At 34.1% G+C, this 18,545-nt stretch overlaps 1 protein-coding gene across 1 annotated transcript; it reads right to left on the bottom strand.

Moving 5' to 3' along the window:
* Positions 1-11,048: 11,048 nt before the first annotated feature.
* On the bottom strand, positions 11,049-15,617 carry LOC130623193 (uncharacterized). The gene is made up of 10 exons (XM_057438675.1): positions 15,585-15,617; positions 15,446-15,494; positions 14,967-15,072; positions 14,780-14,871; positions 13,515-13,620; positions 13,092-13,243; positions 12,495-12,951; positions 12,013-12,034; positions 11,816-11,918; positions 11,049-11,444 (listed from the first exon to the last, which is right to left on the bottom strand). The coding sequence occupies exons 1-10, from the start codon at positions 15,615-15,617 to the stop codon at positions 11,182-11,184; spliced, it is 1,383 nt and encodes a 460-aa protein (XP_057294658.1). The 3' UTR covers positions 11,049-11,181.
* Between the last annotated feature and the right edge of the window lie 2,928 nt (positions 15,618-18,545).

Genomic DNA, 18,545 nt, shown 5'->3' with positions numbered 1-18,545 from the left:
AAAAGAAAAATTAGAGCACAATAGGGAGAGGAAGATAGAAAGAAACTAAGACAAGCAGGTTATCCCGGTGGCCAATAATTACGGAGATAAGGCAATTCGCCACAAGGTGAATTTTTGATTAGTATGAACTGTGATGAATATCTTAAAAGGAATTTGATACTGATGAAATACATTTTCAAGTTGATGATAAAGTTTTACAAGGTACTTTTGCTAGCTAACCATACCAGACAGAAAGCTTGTGATAAAACACAGAAACATCACTGACATTAAGGTTATTCAAGTATTTAGCTGGAAGAATGCGACATTGCAGATCCTTATGTTCACATAGATCTGAATAGCGACGGTTTTTTCCTAATAACCTCTTAACGCTACGTTGCATGGCTATAATACTGAGTTTCAGTATTAATTTATTAGACACTGCATGTCAAATTTTTAGGTTGTCACGCGTTTCAGAGGCTTTAATTTTGGCTATTACTCGAAACTACCCCTAAAAATCTATATGAAACACCTTTATAACTGGAAAAATATAATAACTCTTGTTAGGATTATCCTTAGAACTTGAAACCTACAACACACCTTGTTTCATCAAGAAAAATCATTTTCTATGTTTTGAACACGTGATTAATCCGATTTCCCGATTTTTTTGAATTTTACCCAAAAATCGGGAAAAACGGATTTTTGGTAACTTTTCAGACGATTTATATAAAAACCGGAAAATATGTTAAATAACATTTATTTAGCTTTTAAAAATTCAAACAGAATGCAAAAATTCGCTCTAGAATTAAAGTAATTGAATTTTAAGCAGACGGTGACATTTTGAATAAATTTCAAGCTTTTGATGATGTCACAGAAAATGTGAAGACGCAAGCAAAAATTTATTGCCGCTATTTTGTTCCTTTTGTGACGTACTTTAAGTATGCCAAGTTTTATTCAATTTGAACAAGCCGATGAAAATTATTGAGGGAGGGGGGGGGAGGGAGCGGAATTCCTCATAGCACTTCAGTCCTTGAATTATACGTTCCACATGAATCCTCTCTCTTGTGATTTGTTGTGCATCTATTACTTCCTCAGCAGATAACTGACTACGACCTTTCGAGAAAACTGTATTATTCTGACCCAACTTAGAGCACGGCCCGTCTAAAGACCAGACGAACCATTTTTACTGTGGCCTACCTTCTGATATTCTGCCCTGACAATCCAGGACCAACTTGCGACATGCCGTTAAAAGGTGTTTGCATACATCAAGACCTTGTATTTTTTTAACGTAAATTAACTCCAATAAAATAAGCAAACTTAACTGCTTCAACATTTTCTGGCGTATTGTTGTACATAGCTAGCAGAGTTTAAATCGAGTTATGGATAGCAAAAACCAACACTACTTGACAACTCTTAGTGCAAGACCAGACCAGCAAATGCATTTTTTGAAGTAGTTAGAGACTTCCTTGTAGCACGATTAGAGATGTTTTTACCTGAATTGTTGTGTGCGTAATGACTAGCTAAATAATTATGACTCAGATATCAAGATATAACCTTTATCTCAGTGTAATGTGATGTTGTATATATACAGCTAGCTAGCTATTTTTTAAGCTATTTATGTTTACTTTTTAGGATAATCTTTGATGGAATTGTTGCAACTTGACTTATTATGTACGCAGTCGCAGAATCGCTTTGGCTGGGTCAGAGACTTATGACGAAGAATATTATATGCTACCCGAGGGACCCGGAGTCGCACGCCGGGGTAAGCCACAAGTAAAAGCGTTACCCAGCAAAAACATTAGTGAATATTATTTAATTTTGCAGAATAAGTTTCAGTAAACGTTAACAAATTAAACATGACACCGGATGAAGCACTTAGTACAGGTAAACTGTGTCACACATGCGTATAGGCGTAATAGCCTTTTTCAAAAACAAGTTATCACAACTTCCATTTAAGTAAAAAGACACAAAACAGTCCGTTGTTAATACCAGGTCGAACGTTTATAACAGGTAAACTGTGTCACACACGAGTAATAGGTGTAATACCATTTTTGAAAAAAATAAAAACACAGGAAACAGTCGATCGTTACCCTGACCAGCTAACAAAATTTACTTTGCGGAGTAAGTTTTCATGACAGTAATAAAATGTGAAGTTACCTAACTATATTTAGCATCCTAAAAATTATTGAATAAGAAATTTGTTGTAGCTAGCTAAAAACTGCTTTTGGCTACTTTCACATTTTAGCCAGAGGTAGCTAAAGAGTTAGGTAGATAGCCAAACCCCAACATAAAAATAAAAATTGATATACCAAACTGAATAAAAACTTTAAAAGAATGGAAATAAATATGGCTAGGTATAGCTAGCTCGCTTCAGCAGAATGGTGCCTCGAAATCTACATTCCTAGCTAAAATCTTAAAATTGGTTTGTTTAAGATTTATACATGGCTAGAGAACGTGAGAAATATAAAGGGGTGAAACGTTAAGGTGCATCAAAGAAAAGTGTGTAAAAGCAATGTAAAACCAATCCGTCCTCATAACCTCGTGGTTGCGATATTCTGATGAACTCGTGAAAGTCCCGGCCTAAAATTAAACACCAGGTTGCGCAAACACGTGAAACGAATAAGGTTTTTAATTGGTTAATGAAGTTAAATCTGGCGCAAAAAGGGTTGACAGGCTTAATACTCTGGATTAATGGTCCGGATTAATGATCGGGGTCTGTGCCCGTCAAAAGATCGGCCATCCCAACTGCGAACGCACCGACCGTCAAAAGATAAGCCATCCCAACTGCGAACGGACCGACCCAGACAGTCAGACGTCCGAAGTTTGGCCGGTGTCCAAAATTGGGTCAGAACAGTATCACTAATTCTATGTTTAAAGTATTGTTGGATTAGAAATCCACGGTCTGCCATTAAACTTTCACCAGGTTTCCATAAATTTAAGTTTAAAATGCCACTGTGTACTGTCAGTTCTTTGTCACTAATACTTCCTGGATACACTGATGAAACAAAAGAAAATCCACCTCCTGGGCAAATACCAACTAAGCATTTTATTGTAATGTGGCTTTTGTAGTCAGAATAAAACATTTGTGTAAGAATAGGGAAGCAGGTACTTCAACTTTAAATTCTACCCCATCAATAATGACACCGGACGAAGCACTTAGTACAGGTAAACTGTGTCACACATGCGTATAGGCGTAATGTTTGGGAATTTCTCTTTCATTGAACTAGGCATAATTGCTCTCATATTTGCTCTCATCTTGATCCATAGATGGCCATAACAGTATGCTTTCAAATTGAATGAATAAGTAATTAATCCAGGTTGTTACTGTGATACTAACAAGTAGTTTCTTTCACTTCAAACAAAAATGCTAAGTGAGAAACACTAAATTTTGTCGAAGTCTTGTTAGTGTTAATATATAACAAAAAAGAGGAGGCAAGGAACGTTTTCTCCCTCTTCCAGTTTCTTTGTTGCCTTGATTTTGGTACAAAATTACATTTTCAACATTGAGACCTGGATCTGTAAATTTGAATACACTGTATAAACGATTTAATGTTGAAAATCCAGTAAATTGTGAGCAGTTAAGATCACTTGATTTTATGTGAGCCACTATGGGAATCTCTGTTGTACTTATTTTAAATTTCAAAAATTTATGTTCTTCTTGTTGTTCTTTTAGCAACCTTTCAAGGATAACAACTTTGGTTTTTAATAAATTATTTTCCTCTACTAGTGTGTTTGCAGATTGTCCCTCGTTTACTACATCGTCACTCTCCACATCCTCGTTACAAATAGAAATACTTTTGTTTTCTTTTATTGAGACAGCAGGTGTTTTCAATTTTTTCCTTAGGGAAAGTCTGTACGAAATTCTTATTTTGACAGTCTGTTTAGTGAAATTGTTCCATGTCTGAAGGATTGGCGCATCGTTCATCAAACGTATCTTTACGCCACCTGGAGGTCTGCTTAAACATCTTTCTTCAAAATGCTTTTCACAAACTTTAGTATGTTTTGTTACTTTGAAGCCGTCACTATTATTTCTCCTTTTTATCAATTTACACCATTGATTTACGATTTACTTCAGCATTTTTTTTAATAGAAAATGATAAAAACTTGATACCAGTAGGAATTCTTTCTCCTTTTATAATGGAGTATTCTCTGGAAAAACAATACATTGATGCACACTGTTTACCCTGACTTTGAACATTTTTCGCCATGTTTGTTTACAATGCTACAGAAATAGCCTCGCTTTCGTTTTTCGTTCTGATTGATTAATTCATTTGCGAAAAGGATTATTAGAAGATAGACAGAGGATGAATAATTTGAGAATAAATGGGTTATCTGAGAATAAAAATGAAATTTGGGAGGATACGGAAAAAAAGGTTTTGGATCTATTCGGGGATAGGCTTGGTGTCGAAAATGTTATTACTAAAGGTATGCTTGTCTGAGGTTGAGTAAATTGACTGTCAGTCTTCCATTTAAAAGATTCAGGTCTCTTTTTGGCCGTTTATCTGCTAAAAATATTATCTTCTAGGGATAATATTACTTGTTTAAGCCATGTAAGTCTTATACAAATCACTCTTATTATTTTAGCTATGTAATGTGTAGCAGGCCAGCTTGTGAAAAACTAGCTAGCTTTTATTTATTATTTTGTTTATGCTTCTCTCCAATGTTTTTTATTTAGTTTTGTATAAGTCCATCTTTTATGCCAGCCATCTTAATAACTTCTTCTTGTTTTTTTCACCAATCTGATTTTGGGTGGGTTTTACCGAGTTGGGTTGTATCTTCTCTGGCATCGGGAGGGTGATATGAACATGGCACTAGAGGTTCGATTTGAAACCTGATTGGCGCGAGTGTGTCGTGTAATTATTGCGTCGCAGAAGAACATTTTTGCAAAGAGTCAAGTCCGTCATGGTTCGTATTAAAATCATGGAGGAGCTGTAGCATATTTTTAAGGAAACTTTTTACCTTTTTTAAAGTGAAAAATTTGATAAAACCCGCTATTAAACAATGACAGAAAAGACATCATAAAGTAATTCTATGCTTCAATCAAATTAAAAAATATAATAGCTGGCAAAGTCAAATAACTTAAAAAGTATGTAGTTACCTTTAGGAAATACCAAGATAAAACCAAATAGAAAATGTTCCTATTTTTTATCTTTAACTTCATTAATTTATATAAGAATTTAATTATAACACTTGTGTTCTCTTCAAGATTCCACTGGTTCAGAATGATTATAAAATTTAGAGTGAAAAACACAGAAAAAGTCCGTCATGGTTCGTATTAAAATCATGGAGGAGCTGTAGCATATTTTTAAGGAAACTTTTTACCTTTTTTAAAGTGAAAAATTTGATAAAACCCGCTATTAAACAATGACAGAAAAGACATCATAAAGTAATTCTATGCTTCAATCAAATTAAAAAATATAATAGCTGGCAAAGTCAAATAACTTAAAAAGTATGTAGTTACCTTTAGGAAATACCAAGATAAAACCAAATAGAAAATGTTCCTATTTTTTATCTTTAACTTCATTAATTTATATAAGAATTTAATTATAACACTTGTGTTCTCTTCAAGATTCCACTGGTTCAGAATGATTATAAAATTTAGAGTGAAAAACACAGAAAACGAAAAACAGAGTAGATGTATCATGCAACTCGCTTAATTAATTAACACGACGGGATGTAAATGTATTTTGTCTTGGGTGAATATGAATCGTGTTACATGCTACTAACAACAATACTAGTATTTTTTGTGAATTCATCGATGTCTACTTTCGCTACATTATTCACCTGCAAAATTTCCAATGGTGTTCGTACATTGGACCAAGGAGGTGGTGATCGCAAGCAACTATCAGCGGCACAAAAGTAAAACTTTTGCTCAACTGACGAACGCTGTTGTAAGGAATTGTTACTGCACCTTTCACCATCAGACCTCGCTGTTTTATAACGAGCACACTTTTTGTTGATTAAAGTTCTTGTGTTCTTGCAATATATCTCTGAATAAACGCTTTTTTTGTGTTTTTTTGCCTAAATTAACTGCAACAACTTTCCCATATAAAACTTGCTCTAAGTTCTCAAAATATCCGTTCCTGATGGAATTGACACAGTCACGCTCCAGAACATTACATAAAACGAAAATTATGTGTTTACACAGAGTGATTTTACTGTTTTTTTGAAATTATGTGCAGGTACATGATGGTGTGGATGTAACATCAACAGAAAATTTCGATTTTCCGTTACTGCTATTCAAAACTATGAAGCGATATTTTTTTTGATGACATTTTTTGAAGCGAATCTATCTTCATGATTGTGGCATTTTTAATCGCATTTTTGTAATGGGTTTTAAACATGTTACTGTTATCTCGAGATACTATTTGAGATTTTGAATGCTTGAAAGCTTTTACTGATGTTATCAGCATTCTGCAACGAACTCAAACCCTTCTGCTTTGCCATAGCTACATTTCGGTCTTCATGACTTCTTTTCACACCAGCTATAGATGATCCGTATCCCAAGCTGGTGCCAGAGTCTTTGTACTGTGCTATTTGACTCTCCAATATCAAAGAGTCTCTCATATCAAACTCTGCTCTTTCCAGAAGATTCAAGACAACATTACCTTTGTTCACCCATCCTGCATGGACTACTTTAGCTTAGTTAGATCCTGGAGCATTAATACTAGTGAATGCGCGAAGTATGTATTGACGACGTTGGTGCCACGGTTAAAGATCCAATTGCTCACTGTATTCCATAATGATACTGTTGATACTGCCATATGCGAGTTGTATGCTTCCGGTGTTCTGCGCAAAGTAACTGTTTAGCATGCTGTAGTCATTTGCTGTAGTCATGTTTACCATCTAGTTGGATTAAATTTCGCCTCGCAATTGTTAGTTACCTTAAAAACACAATGGAAATCTTTCCAAAAGGCATGGATGTTCTCACTAACACACTCCATTATCGCAATTGGCACCTGCTTTTGTAAAAATGGATTATACAAGTTCGCATTCGGTTAGTAAAGTCCCTCGTACGCTTGACCTTTCCATCGAAACAACAAAATTCTGTAGAAAGAAAATGGCCAGCATCTTCATTTGCATTTTGAACCATCTGCAGCTTTTGCAATGGAGACTTGAATACACGCTGATTTTTTTCATCAACTGAGTAGATTCGGAATTTGTCCTTTTGGTTAGTGCAGTTTTTATATTCTGAAGCAGTTTTGAACAAATTTCTGTAAGAATTAAATCTTCCTTTTTGGTTTATTTTCTCGTTCGAAACACTTTATTTAATTGATAAAGAGTATACAGTTTTTTGACTTCTTACCTGAATGGCACTTGGTGAACATTCGGATGAACAGCAAAGTGACTTTAAAACCTCGTCCGTGGGCCTTGAGGTTTTGAATTTTTGCTGCATATGTATGATTTCCTTGGTGAAAAACGTAAACCTTGATGCCACTCTTAAAAGCAGTATACTTCCTTGCAGAGCAGATAACATGATATCCACCAGTCCCGCAGATAAGACAAGCCTACAAGAGAATACGTCATTTGTGAAGATAGTGCTAATTAATGCTCGTTTAACGATGAATAGTATAGGTGGTCACAATTTGAACATAATCCACAAAAAGTTATCAAAACCAGTTAACCAGTTCAACCCTACCGCAACATATATTTTTAAAAACCGAGGAGAGCGAGGATAAGTTGGCAAAGAGAGTCATGCCTTATATTCAGTGGATGCTTTATCTGAATTATTGTGAATGTTACCTATGTTGGTAGTTGGGAGAGGGGTTACTAATATTATATTGTTTGCATCTTAAGTAACTCACCCTGTACTTATCGAATCGTAGTTGTTCCATATTCCTTTAAAAATTCACATCCCGAATTCGGGCAACTGAGGGAACCTTCACAGTTCCTGTATCTGACGCAATCGTATCCAGACCAGTTTGTTCGAGTGTCCTTTTTTCCAAGACCGGCCACTTTTGCATTTTTCAGAAATTTCATTGCGGGATGCTGCAGATTTTGAAAAAGCACATTTCCCATCAATATCCCATGGCATTTTGTCCACTGTTGTTTTTTTTCAAAGTGTTATGCCATATTTGTATACCAACTAGCTTTGCTGATTCTAACATGGTAACATCAATAATATCATCGATTTCGTAAAGATCAGAAGATGCATTTTTAATACTATCGCTATCAGTTTTATCAAAACAGCATTTTTTAATGACGAAGCTTCAATATCTATGCGCTGCTCTTTAGTAACTTTAATGTCATTGAAGTTGGTTTTCGTATTTTTTTCTTGTTTCCTAAATGCATTGTCTGTCCGGGGGTACAATACGCTATGTGAAGCTTGAGTTGTTGTCGACAATGAAAGTATTATTGACAAATAGGACATGTCATCATTGATGTATTTTCTAAAATGATACATTTAATCAGGTTCTGGTTTTCAAAAATTCACTATTTCAACAAACGACAAACGAATATAAGGGTTGTAATATATTGACGACTGTAAGATAATAATAATTTCCACAAAATTGAGATTTACATTGGCAACAGGCTGGTTCTAAACAAGGTATGTAAGACGGGCATGGTAAATGGATGATCAGAAATCTCTCAGAAAAATTCATATATTCACTCGGGAAAAGTCACTATCGTGTTCATTTCTGTCGCTTTGTTCTTTTCAAGAAGTATTGGTTGGAAATCAGAGGTATTGCACATGCGGAAAAATACTTTAACTGCTGCAAGCATTTGTATACCGTCATGTTATCACATGCGGAAAAATAAAGATGAACTACTCTTAGTGTTACCTTATTTTTAGAATTAAATAATTGCATATTCGCCCATGTTGAATCCCTATTGACACTTTCTCCAGTAATAACTACTAGGAAGTTTAAAGGAGCGAAAAAACGTTTTTTCGTTAAAGTCTGTTTTTCAATAGGTAGCGAAGTGGTCGTTTATTTTGAAACTCTGTATTTTGTTTGGTTAGCGTCCTGAATCTGCAGCGCAAAAGTAAAAATGGGTTCAACAATAGTTCGCCTGGGTGGGGCTGTGTGCATTGGGTGAAAAGGGGCAAGTTTCTTACTCTGTAATTTTGCTAAAATAGCTAATTTCACCTACCAAATACCAATTCGGTTGTATTTTCTGGAGATTAAAGAGATGAGGTTTTGTTCCTCGTTACCAAGCCTTTTTACGCCTTGCGGTCATAGCCTTTCGCTGTGTTCTTGTGGTCGATACAAGATATAAAATACTCTGAAAACGGGATAAGATCATGTTATTTTGAAAATTATTTTCGGGAAACATTTTTACCATTTCGAAAAACACTTCTTTTTTTTTGGAAGACATTTTCGGTTTTTTGAAAAACATGGTTGCCATTTTGAAAGAGGTTTTCACTATTTTGAAAAAAAGATTTTCACCATTTTGAAAAAGATTTTTGGAGCTTATCAGCCACGGTACTCATCTGCTACTGCGAAAAAATTCTTTCAATTCTGAAAATAGCGACAGAAGAAAAAAGTGTCTGGGTAGAGCGAGACTCAACGAAAAAAAAATTTTTCTTGCAGCGTGAAAATTTATAGCAAAAAAGTCTACACTGAAAAATCATGGCACGTCAAAAAATTTTGGCACGTCAAAATATTATGGCACATCGACAAATAATGGCACGTGGGTACGTCAATTTTTGGCACGTATGGCACATTGGCACGTATGTATGTAGGCATATTTTGCATAAAAACGTATCAGGTATGGCACGTTGGCATGTCGACTTTTTGACACGTTGGAACTATTATTCCTTATATATGTAAATGATCTAAACAAAGTTTCAAATATCTTATATTCAATTTTATTTGCAGATTATACCAATCTGTTTTACGCACATAAAGATATAAAAACACTATTTCACTCAATGAATATTGAACTCTACAAAGTGTCAGAATGATTTAAAGCAAACAATGTGTCCTTAAATAGACTAAATAAACAGATGATGTAGTACCACTAAAACTCCAATTTGTCTAATAATAATATAAATATAAAAAGAGTATAGTTCATGAAATTCTTAAGAATTATATTTGAAGAAAATTTTACTTGTAGAGAACACATAAATGTTGTAAGAGGAAAAGTCGCAAATAATATTGGCGTCCTTTTTAAGGCAAAATTTGTATTAGATAGAACTTGTACAAAACACATATTCTTTTCTTTCATACACTGCCATTTAAAGTATGCAAACATTGCTTGGTCCAGCACCAACGTTATAAAATTGACAAAAACATGCAATCAGACTTATTTTAAATGTCGACAGATACACTCACTCCAAAGTTTTCTTGTGAAAATTGAATGATGTATACCAGCTAAACATTTTTCAGACTCTTATTTTTATGTTCAAACTTGAGAACAATCTGATACCAAGAGTTTTTAAAACAATGTTTTGGAAGATACAAGTATCCTTTCCGATTCTCACGTAAAAACTTCTTTCAGCCCAAAAGTTACTATACAATCGCTAAGTTCTCTATTACTAGTAGAAAGAGGACCTAAACTATGAAACAAATTCCTTGTCAACGACATGAAAACTTTTTTAACACTTGCCCAACTAAAGCTCACGCAAAAGTGTGTATGAATTATCAATTTGCAATTCTACCACAAAAGAAATAAAAACTTTGATCTAAAATTAAAGAGAGTTGCGTTTGTTATATAAAAAATAACACAGGTCCCCTATTACTCTGCTGCTGTGGAAAGGATACAAAAAACGAGAAGATTTTGCGATGTTAAAACGGTTGAAAAATAACTGTTATAACAAAAACGATGCTGGATTTACATACATTGTTTCTTATCTTAATGTTGTAAACAGCCACTCTCAGATACATTTTAAACTTTAACATCTTAGACACAATGGTGAAAAGTCAATTGTATAGTACATCCACTGAAAAAAGCAGGCGTAAATGACTTCACACCTGTCTACCAACCTGATCTGTTGCCTTTCTTCTTAACAGTTTTTTAGAAGGCAAAATAAATTATTTGGCATTATTTAGGTTAACTAAATTGATCACCAACATGACGAAATATGAGACTCTCCTCTATTACAAAAACAACTCAGATCCATTTTTTGATTTTTTTCTTTTTCTATTGAAGAAATTGAAAGTTAGTATTGACTTTTTTATGCTAATAAATATAAAAATGTTATTTACAACAATATTTTAAATTTCCCTCTACTATCGTAAATTGTCATTCATGTGCTTCGAGTCAAGCATCAATTTTTCTGTCTTTGTTAACTTCTGCATACAGAGAAGAAACACTAAGTGACATTTGTGGATCATTTAAAACCATACCAGGTTTGCCTATAACCATGCCAGGATGATCATACTCTTGAAGATAATCGTAGTCGTCAGATTTGCTATCGTTTGCGCTGGCAGGACGTTGGGAGGCAATGTTTTCTGTTGGACGTGGAACAGGTTTTCTATACGGATAGTTGGGCTTGTCGTTTTTCTTAAATGGTGTAAGGGAAGCTGAAAAGAAAGAAGAGACTATGTTTATATATCTAGTGCAGTCCTTGCGTTCTGATGAAGTATGTTGCTATCACGTTATCTCTCATATTAACACTTGTATTCCATGTGGGTATGGGCGAAAAAAAAGTCGTGCTACAGATACAGCAAACGCGATAAATAACCACTTTGTTGCGATGGGCGAATTCCCGTGAGCTAGAGATGGTAGCTGCAACTAGATAAGAGCGAGTTACTTTGTTGTTGTTTTTAAGGGTGAATAACCCTACCGCTGAAAAATCCACGGGATTACGTCTAGTATATAGTATATTTGTCTAGTATTCATATTTTCTATATTGTGTCACGTGACTTATTCTTTTAAATTCAGTAATACGTACCAACACGGCTGTACAAGTCACTCAATGAGCTGATTGATGATTGGTTCTTATAACTGCTTGTAGATGAATTGTGTTTCTTATGTGTTTCGTCAGATGAATTGTTCTATAGAAAAACAAAAGTGCTTAGTATAATAATTCAACATGAAGAAATAAAAAAAAGTCGCACTAAATGATCGAAAAGAACCAAGTATACTTACCAATTGTTTTTTTAACTTCATTCTATAAAAGAAAGCATTGTTTCATCAAAATGGGAGAAAAAACAGTAGAAAAGTCTTGTAAAGTTCATTCCTATTCCAAGAAAAACCTTTTTGTATATATTAAAAATTTGGTATGCATCAACTCTACGGAAAACGTTTTTCGAATGCAGTAGCTATATGATAAATTTATTTATATTTTTTCATATATATATATGTTATAATAGCATCAAATTCTTTTTCTAAAAATTTTTTAGGCGCAGTGTAGCTCGCAAATTAAAGTATTAAGAACAAATTGGATGTTATGAAATCTGCATAAAAAAAAGTTAAAAACACTGATCAGTTTTAATCTCCCTACTCAGAGATGGAATTTTCTATTTTACAATACAAAGTCGACATCATTTTGTTAAGCCAGAATAGATTGGACAGAACTTTTAAATTTCTCTTATAGGAAGGTAAACTTTAAGCCTAAATGAAATCAATACCTTACGTATAACAGATAGATGATTAAAACGCAGATGACAAGTGATAAAATCCCAACTAAGATTGACAACGCCATTATTTTAGTGTTAAAACTTTGCTCTGATGTACTAGTGAAATCAAGGTTAACATCTCCCTTTTGTAGCCTTGATGTCGCTGTAGAAGCTGTACTTTGAAGCTCTTTAAATGTGCTACCAGTTATTTTGTTGGTTGATTTTTTTTCAGGTTGTTTTGTTGTTGTAGTGGTTGATCTCCATGCTTCAGTCCTCGTTTTTGTTGTTGTTTTTGGCTTCCTTGTTGTTGTTGTTGTAATTTTTGGTTTCGTTGTTGTTGTTGTTGTTGTTGTTTTTGGTTTGGTTGTTGTTGTTGGTGGTGGTGGTGGCGGTGTTGTTGTTGTTGTTGTTGTTGCCGGCAAAGTTGATGGTGTGTTAGTTGATGTAAAACGAGTGGTTGTCGTCATATCTAAAGATTGAACGTGTTAATATTTTACGGTTCATTCAACGTGCATCGCGCATTTCGCATTTGAGTTGAATTCTTACCCCATTAGAAAAATAGCCTTTAGCCATATGCTGATATATTTTTGTAGCTTATTTCAAACACACCTCTACGCACCTCTTTTTTTAAACTCGTGTCCTTGGTTAATATTTTTATAACATCTTGTCTCTCAGTATTATGTATATAATTGTATACTTGTATTAGCACATAAATATCACACGTAAATATTTCATAATTATTATCTTTCCTCCAAAAGCATCTTTTTGACAAGGAATTTTGTCAACAATTTTCCACCGAATTAAAATGCACCCAACCTTAACCCCCATGGCTATTTAGACTTTTTATCATTGTACCTAAATCTGATATGTGACAAAAAAAGGTTCTGCCCTGGGTGTCTTTATATTTGTATCCCAACAAATATTTTTTTAAATATGCAGTCAGCGTAAATACATACGTTGTGAGACTTTATTTTCGGAGATACATTTAAGTCCATTAAACTTTGGTTTGTCGCTTAGGCATCTGCATCTCACTTGATTGGGTAAGACACTGCGTGAAACATACGTTGCTCCAAATTTTGAGCAGGTTCTTCTTGTGGTCCCCCTTTTAGTGAAAATATCAGGTTCTTTTGACTTTGCGCTAGAAAACGTCAACACCGATGCTGCAGAAATCACCACAAACATTAGATAAAAAGTTTTCATTATATTTCACAATAAAAATTATTCCAAAAATCTTTAATCCAACAACTCCTCTTTCTATCGTTGTTTTTTAATTACTGATTTGATTTTCATTCTTTTATGCTCGTGTCAATTAAAGTGTCATCAAATCGGAAGTCCACCCTCTCTCATTAACAATCAACCGTTACGGAGGTTTTCATTTCCGATGACGTTTTTTAATTTACTTTTCTTTTGTGTACTAAGATCTGCAAATTTGTTTCTTTATGTGAGCTCTGCTTTCTTTAGATAAGTGCGTTTGGCCACAGTACAATATTAGTCGATCTTTAAGTGAATGACTAAATTTTCACTTCGAAAGAATTGCAGCCTTTAACTAGTTATTGGTATCAGAAAGATATCCAGTGAAACATGACGTTAAGAAAGTTTTAGTCTGTCTGTTAATAACCGTAGTTTAACAACAGGATATGATAAAGAACTGGATATTTTTTTTGCAATTGTTCATTTTGTCTTTATTATAATATTTCATACTCAGATAATGTTGTTTGTTGTTAAACCATAAGTCATAAGTCTTTTCAGTACATTGTCATTTTGTACATTCTTATCATAAGAACACTTATACATTTTTCTGGCAATTTCTTGTATGTTTTGGGGTGCACATGTTATTAAAGTATTCCGAAGCAACATCATGCAATCAAAGGTAATATTTGATAATTTATACATTTCTGATTCAATGACATTATTGTTTTATGAAAGAAGGACGAAGTTTTTTAATTACGACATCTAGACGTTGTATTACATTGACACTAAATGACATTACATATCATTTTGACCTGCATCACCTTTACCATCATTAGGGAAATAATGATGTAATCTCTAGACTTAACATAAAGGTTGTTAAAGCATGTGCAATTCCTTTCTCACGGAAAACCGGAACCTCTTATAGGAATCTGATTACCACGAACCGCAACGGTAACAAAGAATCTGTTTATCTTAATGGAAGTTAAGCGGGGCTGAAGAAAGGAAAGCGGTGTCATTTATTTTCTAATGTTCAAGCTAACGCTTCTGGTCTCATGATCAAACATCTTTTCTTTTTCTTTTTTGAAATGATACGGCATGCTACATACACATCATTCTTAACCTAATAGTATATTTCCATTCCATAAAATATGGTTCTATGGTTTCATAACTATGTTTAAGCTGATCATGTTTGTCCTTTCTAAAGGTGAATGTTTATGTTTACACTTTTGTGTTGCAATCTACACAAACATGTACAATGGTGTTTTTGTTGTTTTTCGCCATGGTAATCAGTACCTTGATATCGCAATCGGATAGAATAGGAAATCGTTTAATGATTTATACACCAGACGGTCATATAGTTGGCTAACTCCACTCTCTCCAACGCAGTAAATGTTTGCAACTATAAGTTGACAGATGAGATGAGCAAGTCAAGTTCTAATAAACAAGCCACAATATTTTTCATGTATTCACTTATCTGGACTGATTACTCCCCTGTATCCATACATTTTTGCTCCCCTCGATTAGCCATTTGTTATTTTTTTAAATCTTTTTGTTCTTGTAATATGAAATACAAATTGTTGTACATGAAGCGTTAATTAAAAAAGTCTTTCCGAAATCATTTGTAACAGAATTTAATTAAGCACTCCAAAATTGAATCACTTAGAATGATAAAATTGCCACAGTTTTAAGACACTATGGCTGTGCGCTAATTACACAACAACTATTTTTAATCGTGATTTAAAAGCCTTAAAAAGTTGAAAGACTTGACCAACATCCCATCAGAAACAAGCGTAGAATTAGCGAAAAGATTATATGGGCGTTCTATATAATAAACAAGTTTTTATTAAAACTTATTAAGGTATTTCGTAATTATTTCTAAACTACACGGTGGCCCGCCCGTCCTTTTTATACAGCTTGCGTGTGTCTCACTACTTGTTCTACCATTTTGCGTGACAGAAGGACGCATACGGGTATCATAATATAGATTTTATACTAGTCGTTGCCCGTGGAAAAATCCACGGGTTCGCCCGTCCTTTGAATTTACCCGTGGCAACAAAGTGGATAAGAATATATCGCATTTGATATTCGTGTTTCCGTAACATCATTTTCTAACTTAGCGGGGGTCCGCGCAGAGACAGACAGACAACGGCTATTATTATAGAGATAGTCGTTGATTAGTCGCCCGTCCTTTATATTTACCTGTCGCAGCAAAGTGGATAAAAATATATCGCATTTGATATTCGTGTTTCCGCAACATCATTTTCTAACTCAGCGGGGGGTCCGCGCAGAGACAGACAGACGACGGCTATTATTATAGAGATATATATTAAAAATATTTTCGATAATTAAAAATTTAAACTCATATTTTCAATGATATTATTTTATCGGCATGATTTTCCTGAGAGTGTCCAAGAACGAAAATTACACAGATGACGCAAATAAAAACGTTTTCTTCAGTTTTTTTTGTTTCTTATTGTTCTTGTAAAATAGGAAAGTAAAAGGGACTAATTTAATAATAAGATTTTTAGGATTTTTCTCTTTCCTGAGTGGGAGGAATTAAAACAAGAAAACTTATGCAAATTTAAACACAAAAAAGGATACGAAATTTTATACTTTTCATTTGCACCTGGTTTAATCCATTGTTAAATTTGTGTTTACGATTTTTAAATGCTTTTTGACTTAAGCTGTTTCACTTCAATTAAAAAAGAATCGCTCGAAATCAAATTTGATGCGTTAAGAACACTTTCACACAAACACATCAAATTTCTCAAGTCCAAACGAGAATGCACATCTTTATCATAAGAACAGTTATACATTATTCTGGTATTCTCTTGCATTGTTTCGGGATTTACATGTTATTAAAATATCCTGAATCAACATCATGCAATCAAAGGTTATATTTGATCAATTTGAGCATTTCTGATTTAATACTACTGCTGATTTATGAAATTGTCAACCTCACACAAACATTTTTTACCTATGAAGAAAACAGTGTTTGGATGATAGAAGCGCATATAATTTCAGACGCAATCTGGATTGCCAACTATCTCATCATAATTTTTCTGACTTTGGATCGATTTTGTTTGATATATTTAAACGTCCGATATGGCCATTTTATTACAAAGAAACGAACTGTGCGCGTTCTCTCGCATATTTGGATCGTTCCTGCCATATCCATCGTAGTTTATAACATCATACAGTTTGTGTTCCATAAAGATTATCATGACGTCATAAAATTATTTTACTTGTTCCCAGTCTTTGATTTAATCATTGTAACAAATGCTGCGTTTGTTTACATTTACATATATCGACGATGTTTTCTTAACCAATCAATGCGTCCAACGTCATCATTTAGCACGACCAGCATGCAATGCTCTACTCGTAGCATAGATACAGTCCAAGGTGCACGGAGACAAGGCTACAAAAATAAGATAACTGTTCCAGCTGCAATTTTGGCTTCATTTGGGATATTCATCTTAATCCCAGATTTAGTCTCGCTTGCTTACAGAGAAATTCGGTCAGTTCCGCCAGAGTGGCTACACAACGTCTTCAACATGTTTTACGTTACTTGCTTGTTGTGCGACCCCATTGTTTACGTTTTTCTAAACCGGAGAATAAGACGAAAACTTTTTGCAAAGAATGCGTCTTCTACACATATCTTCAAGATATGTTACGTGCGCAGAAGATCGAGCAGTCAGCACTAGATTGATGAAACTATTCGGCTGTGAGTTTTATCGTTTAAGAAGTTAATACAACACTTCGTTAGAGGTCGTCTAAAGAAAATTCATTTAGTTCAAACATGGATAAACTGTGGTTAAAAACTTTCCAAGAATCTAAACAAGAAGCCGAGTTTGTGATAACAAATTGTTGGAAACGTTAAAAATGAAAAAACATAAACTATATATAATTTCAATCCTAATGTAATTGTTTGTGTATAGCTCGGGTGGGATCGTGTCGTGTTTTTAAACAAACACGACACGAAAATATATTTTTTGTTTGCTTATCTATAGTTGGCTAACGGCGCGCAATTATGTCAAATACTTTAACACCAAACATAATTGTAAATTTTTTCGAATAACTGTATGTTACCATTTACTTTCTACTTTATTTCTTGAAAGTTTGCCTCAAAGAATAGTCTTGGAATAGTCTTTTCGTCGTTGAATTACTAGAGGAGTCATTGAATTCTTTTTGAGTAGTTAAATGGGTTGTCTAATATGCGCTTGGCCATCCTCCTCATATTTACATAAAAACAGTATATTTAGTGTGAATTTAACACTGCACGGGCATGTCTTCTATTTTTCACCCAGTGAAAGATGCTGCTTAGCAATTCGGCCTGACTTAGTGATTATTTAGATTAATTGACGAACCACGTTTGCATTGCATCTGCCATTTTTTGTAACTTTGTTGGGTGAAAACAAATCGAGTTTGTAGGGAAAAAGATTGCTACAAAATATGGAAATGGGTTGATAACCAAATCGGCTAAACAAAAGGGAATGCCAAAAAAATAATAATCCGGGAATAACACTTGGATCACCTAGCTAGTTCATACCGAATCGACGAATAAAATGAGCTTTCACAATACATTGAGTTTGCAAGAAAATCTTAGAACATATTTTGTGATTTTTGCTCCCTTAATCACCACATGATATCAAGAGGCATAAACTTGTACTGCTCGTGTGAGGAGTATGATTTGTCATTACGCTAAGACCTATCTTAGTCAAGACACTGAATGAAAGTGAGATAGCAATTGAATCGCCCTTTAACCAAGAGTATAGGGGCTGTCAACAAGGTTGTTAAAATTTCAAAATGATGCCTAAGATTTGTTGTTTTTATGTAACGGATTGTAAATCGAAAGATTTCATGTAATGATTT

The sequence above is a fragment of the Hydractinia symbiolongicarpus genome, chromosome 13 (genome assembly GCF_029227915.1).
Source record: "Hydractinia symbiolongicarpus strain clone_291-10 chromosome 13, HSymV2.1, whole genome shotgun sequence".
NCBI classification, from domain to species: domain Eukaryota; kingdom Metazoa; phylum Cnidaria; class Hydrozoa; order Anthoathecata; family Hydractiniidae; genus Hydractinia; species Hydractinia symbiolongicarpus.
The sequence above is the reverse complement of the archived record's forward strand: the minus strand, read 5'-3'. Positions and strand labels throughout refer to the sequence as shown.

Coding starts and splice junctions, on each gene's coding strand:
- LOC130623193 (XM_057438675.1), bottom strand. CDS start 15,617: ATGGTAGAACAAGTAGTGAGACACACGCAAGCT. Junction 15,495..15,584: donor TAGTGAGACACACGCAAGCT/GTATAAAAAGGA, acceptor TTTATTATATAG/AACGCCCATATAATCTTTTC. Junction 15,073..15,445: donor ACGCTTGTTTCTGATGGGAT/GTTGGTCAAGTC, acceptor GTCAACTTATAG/TTGCAAACATTTACTGCGTT.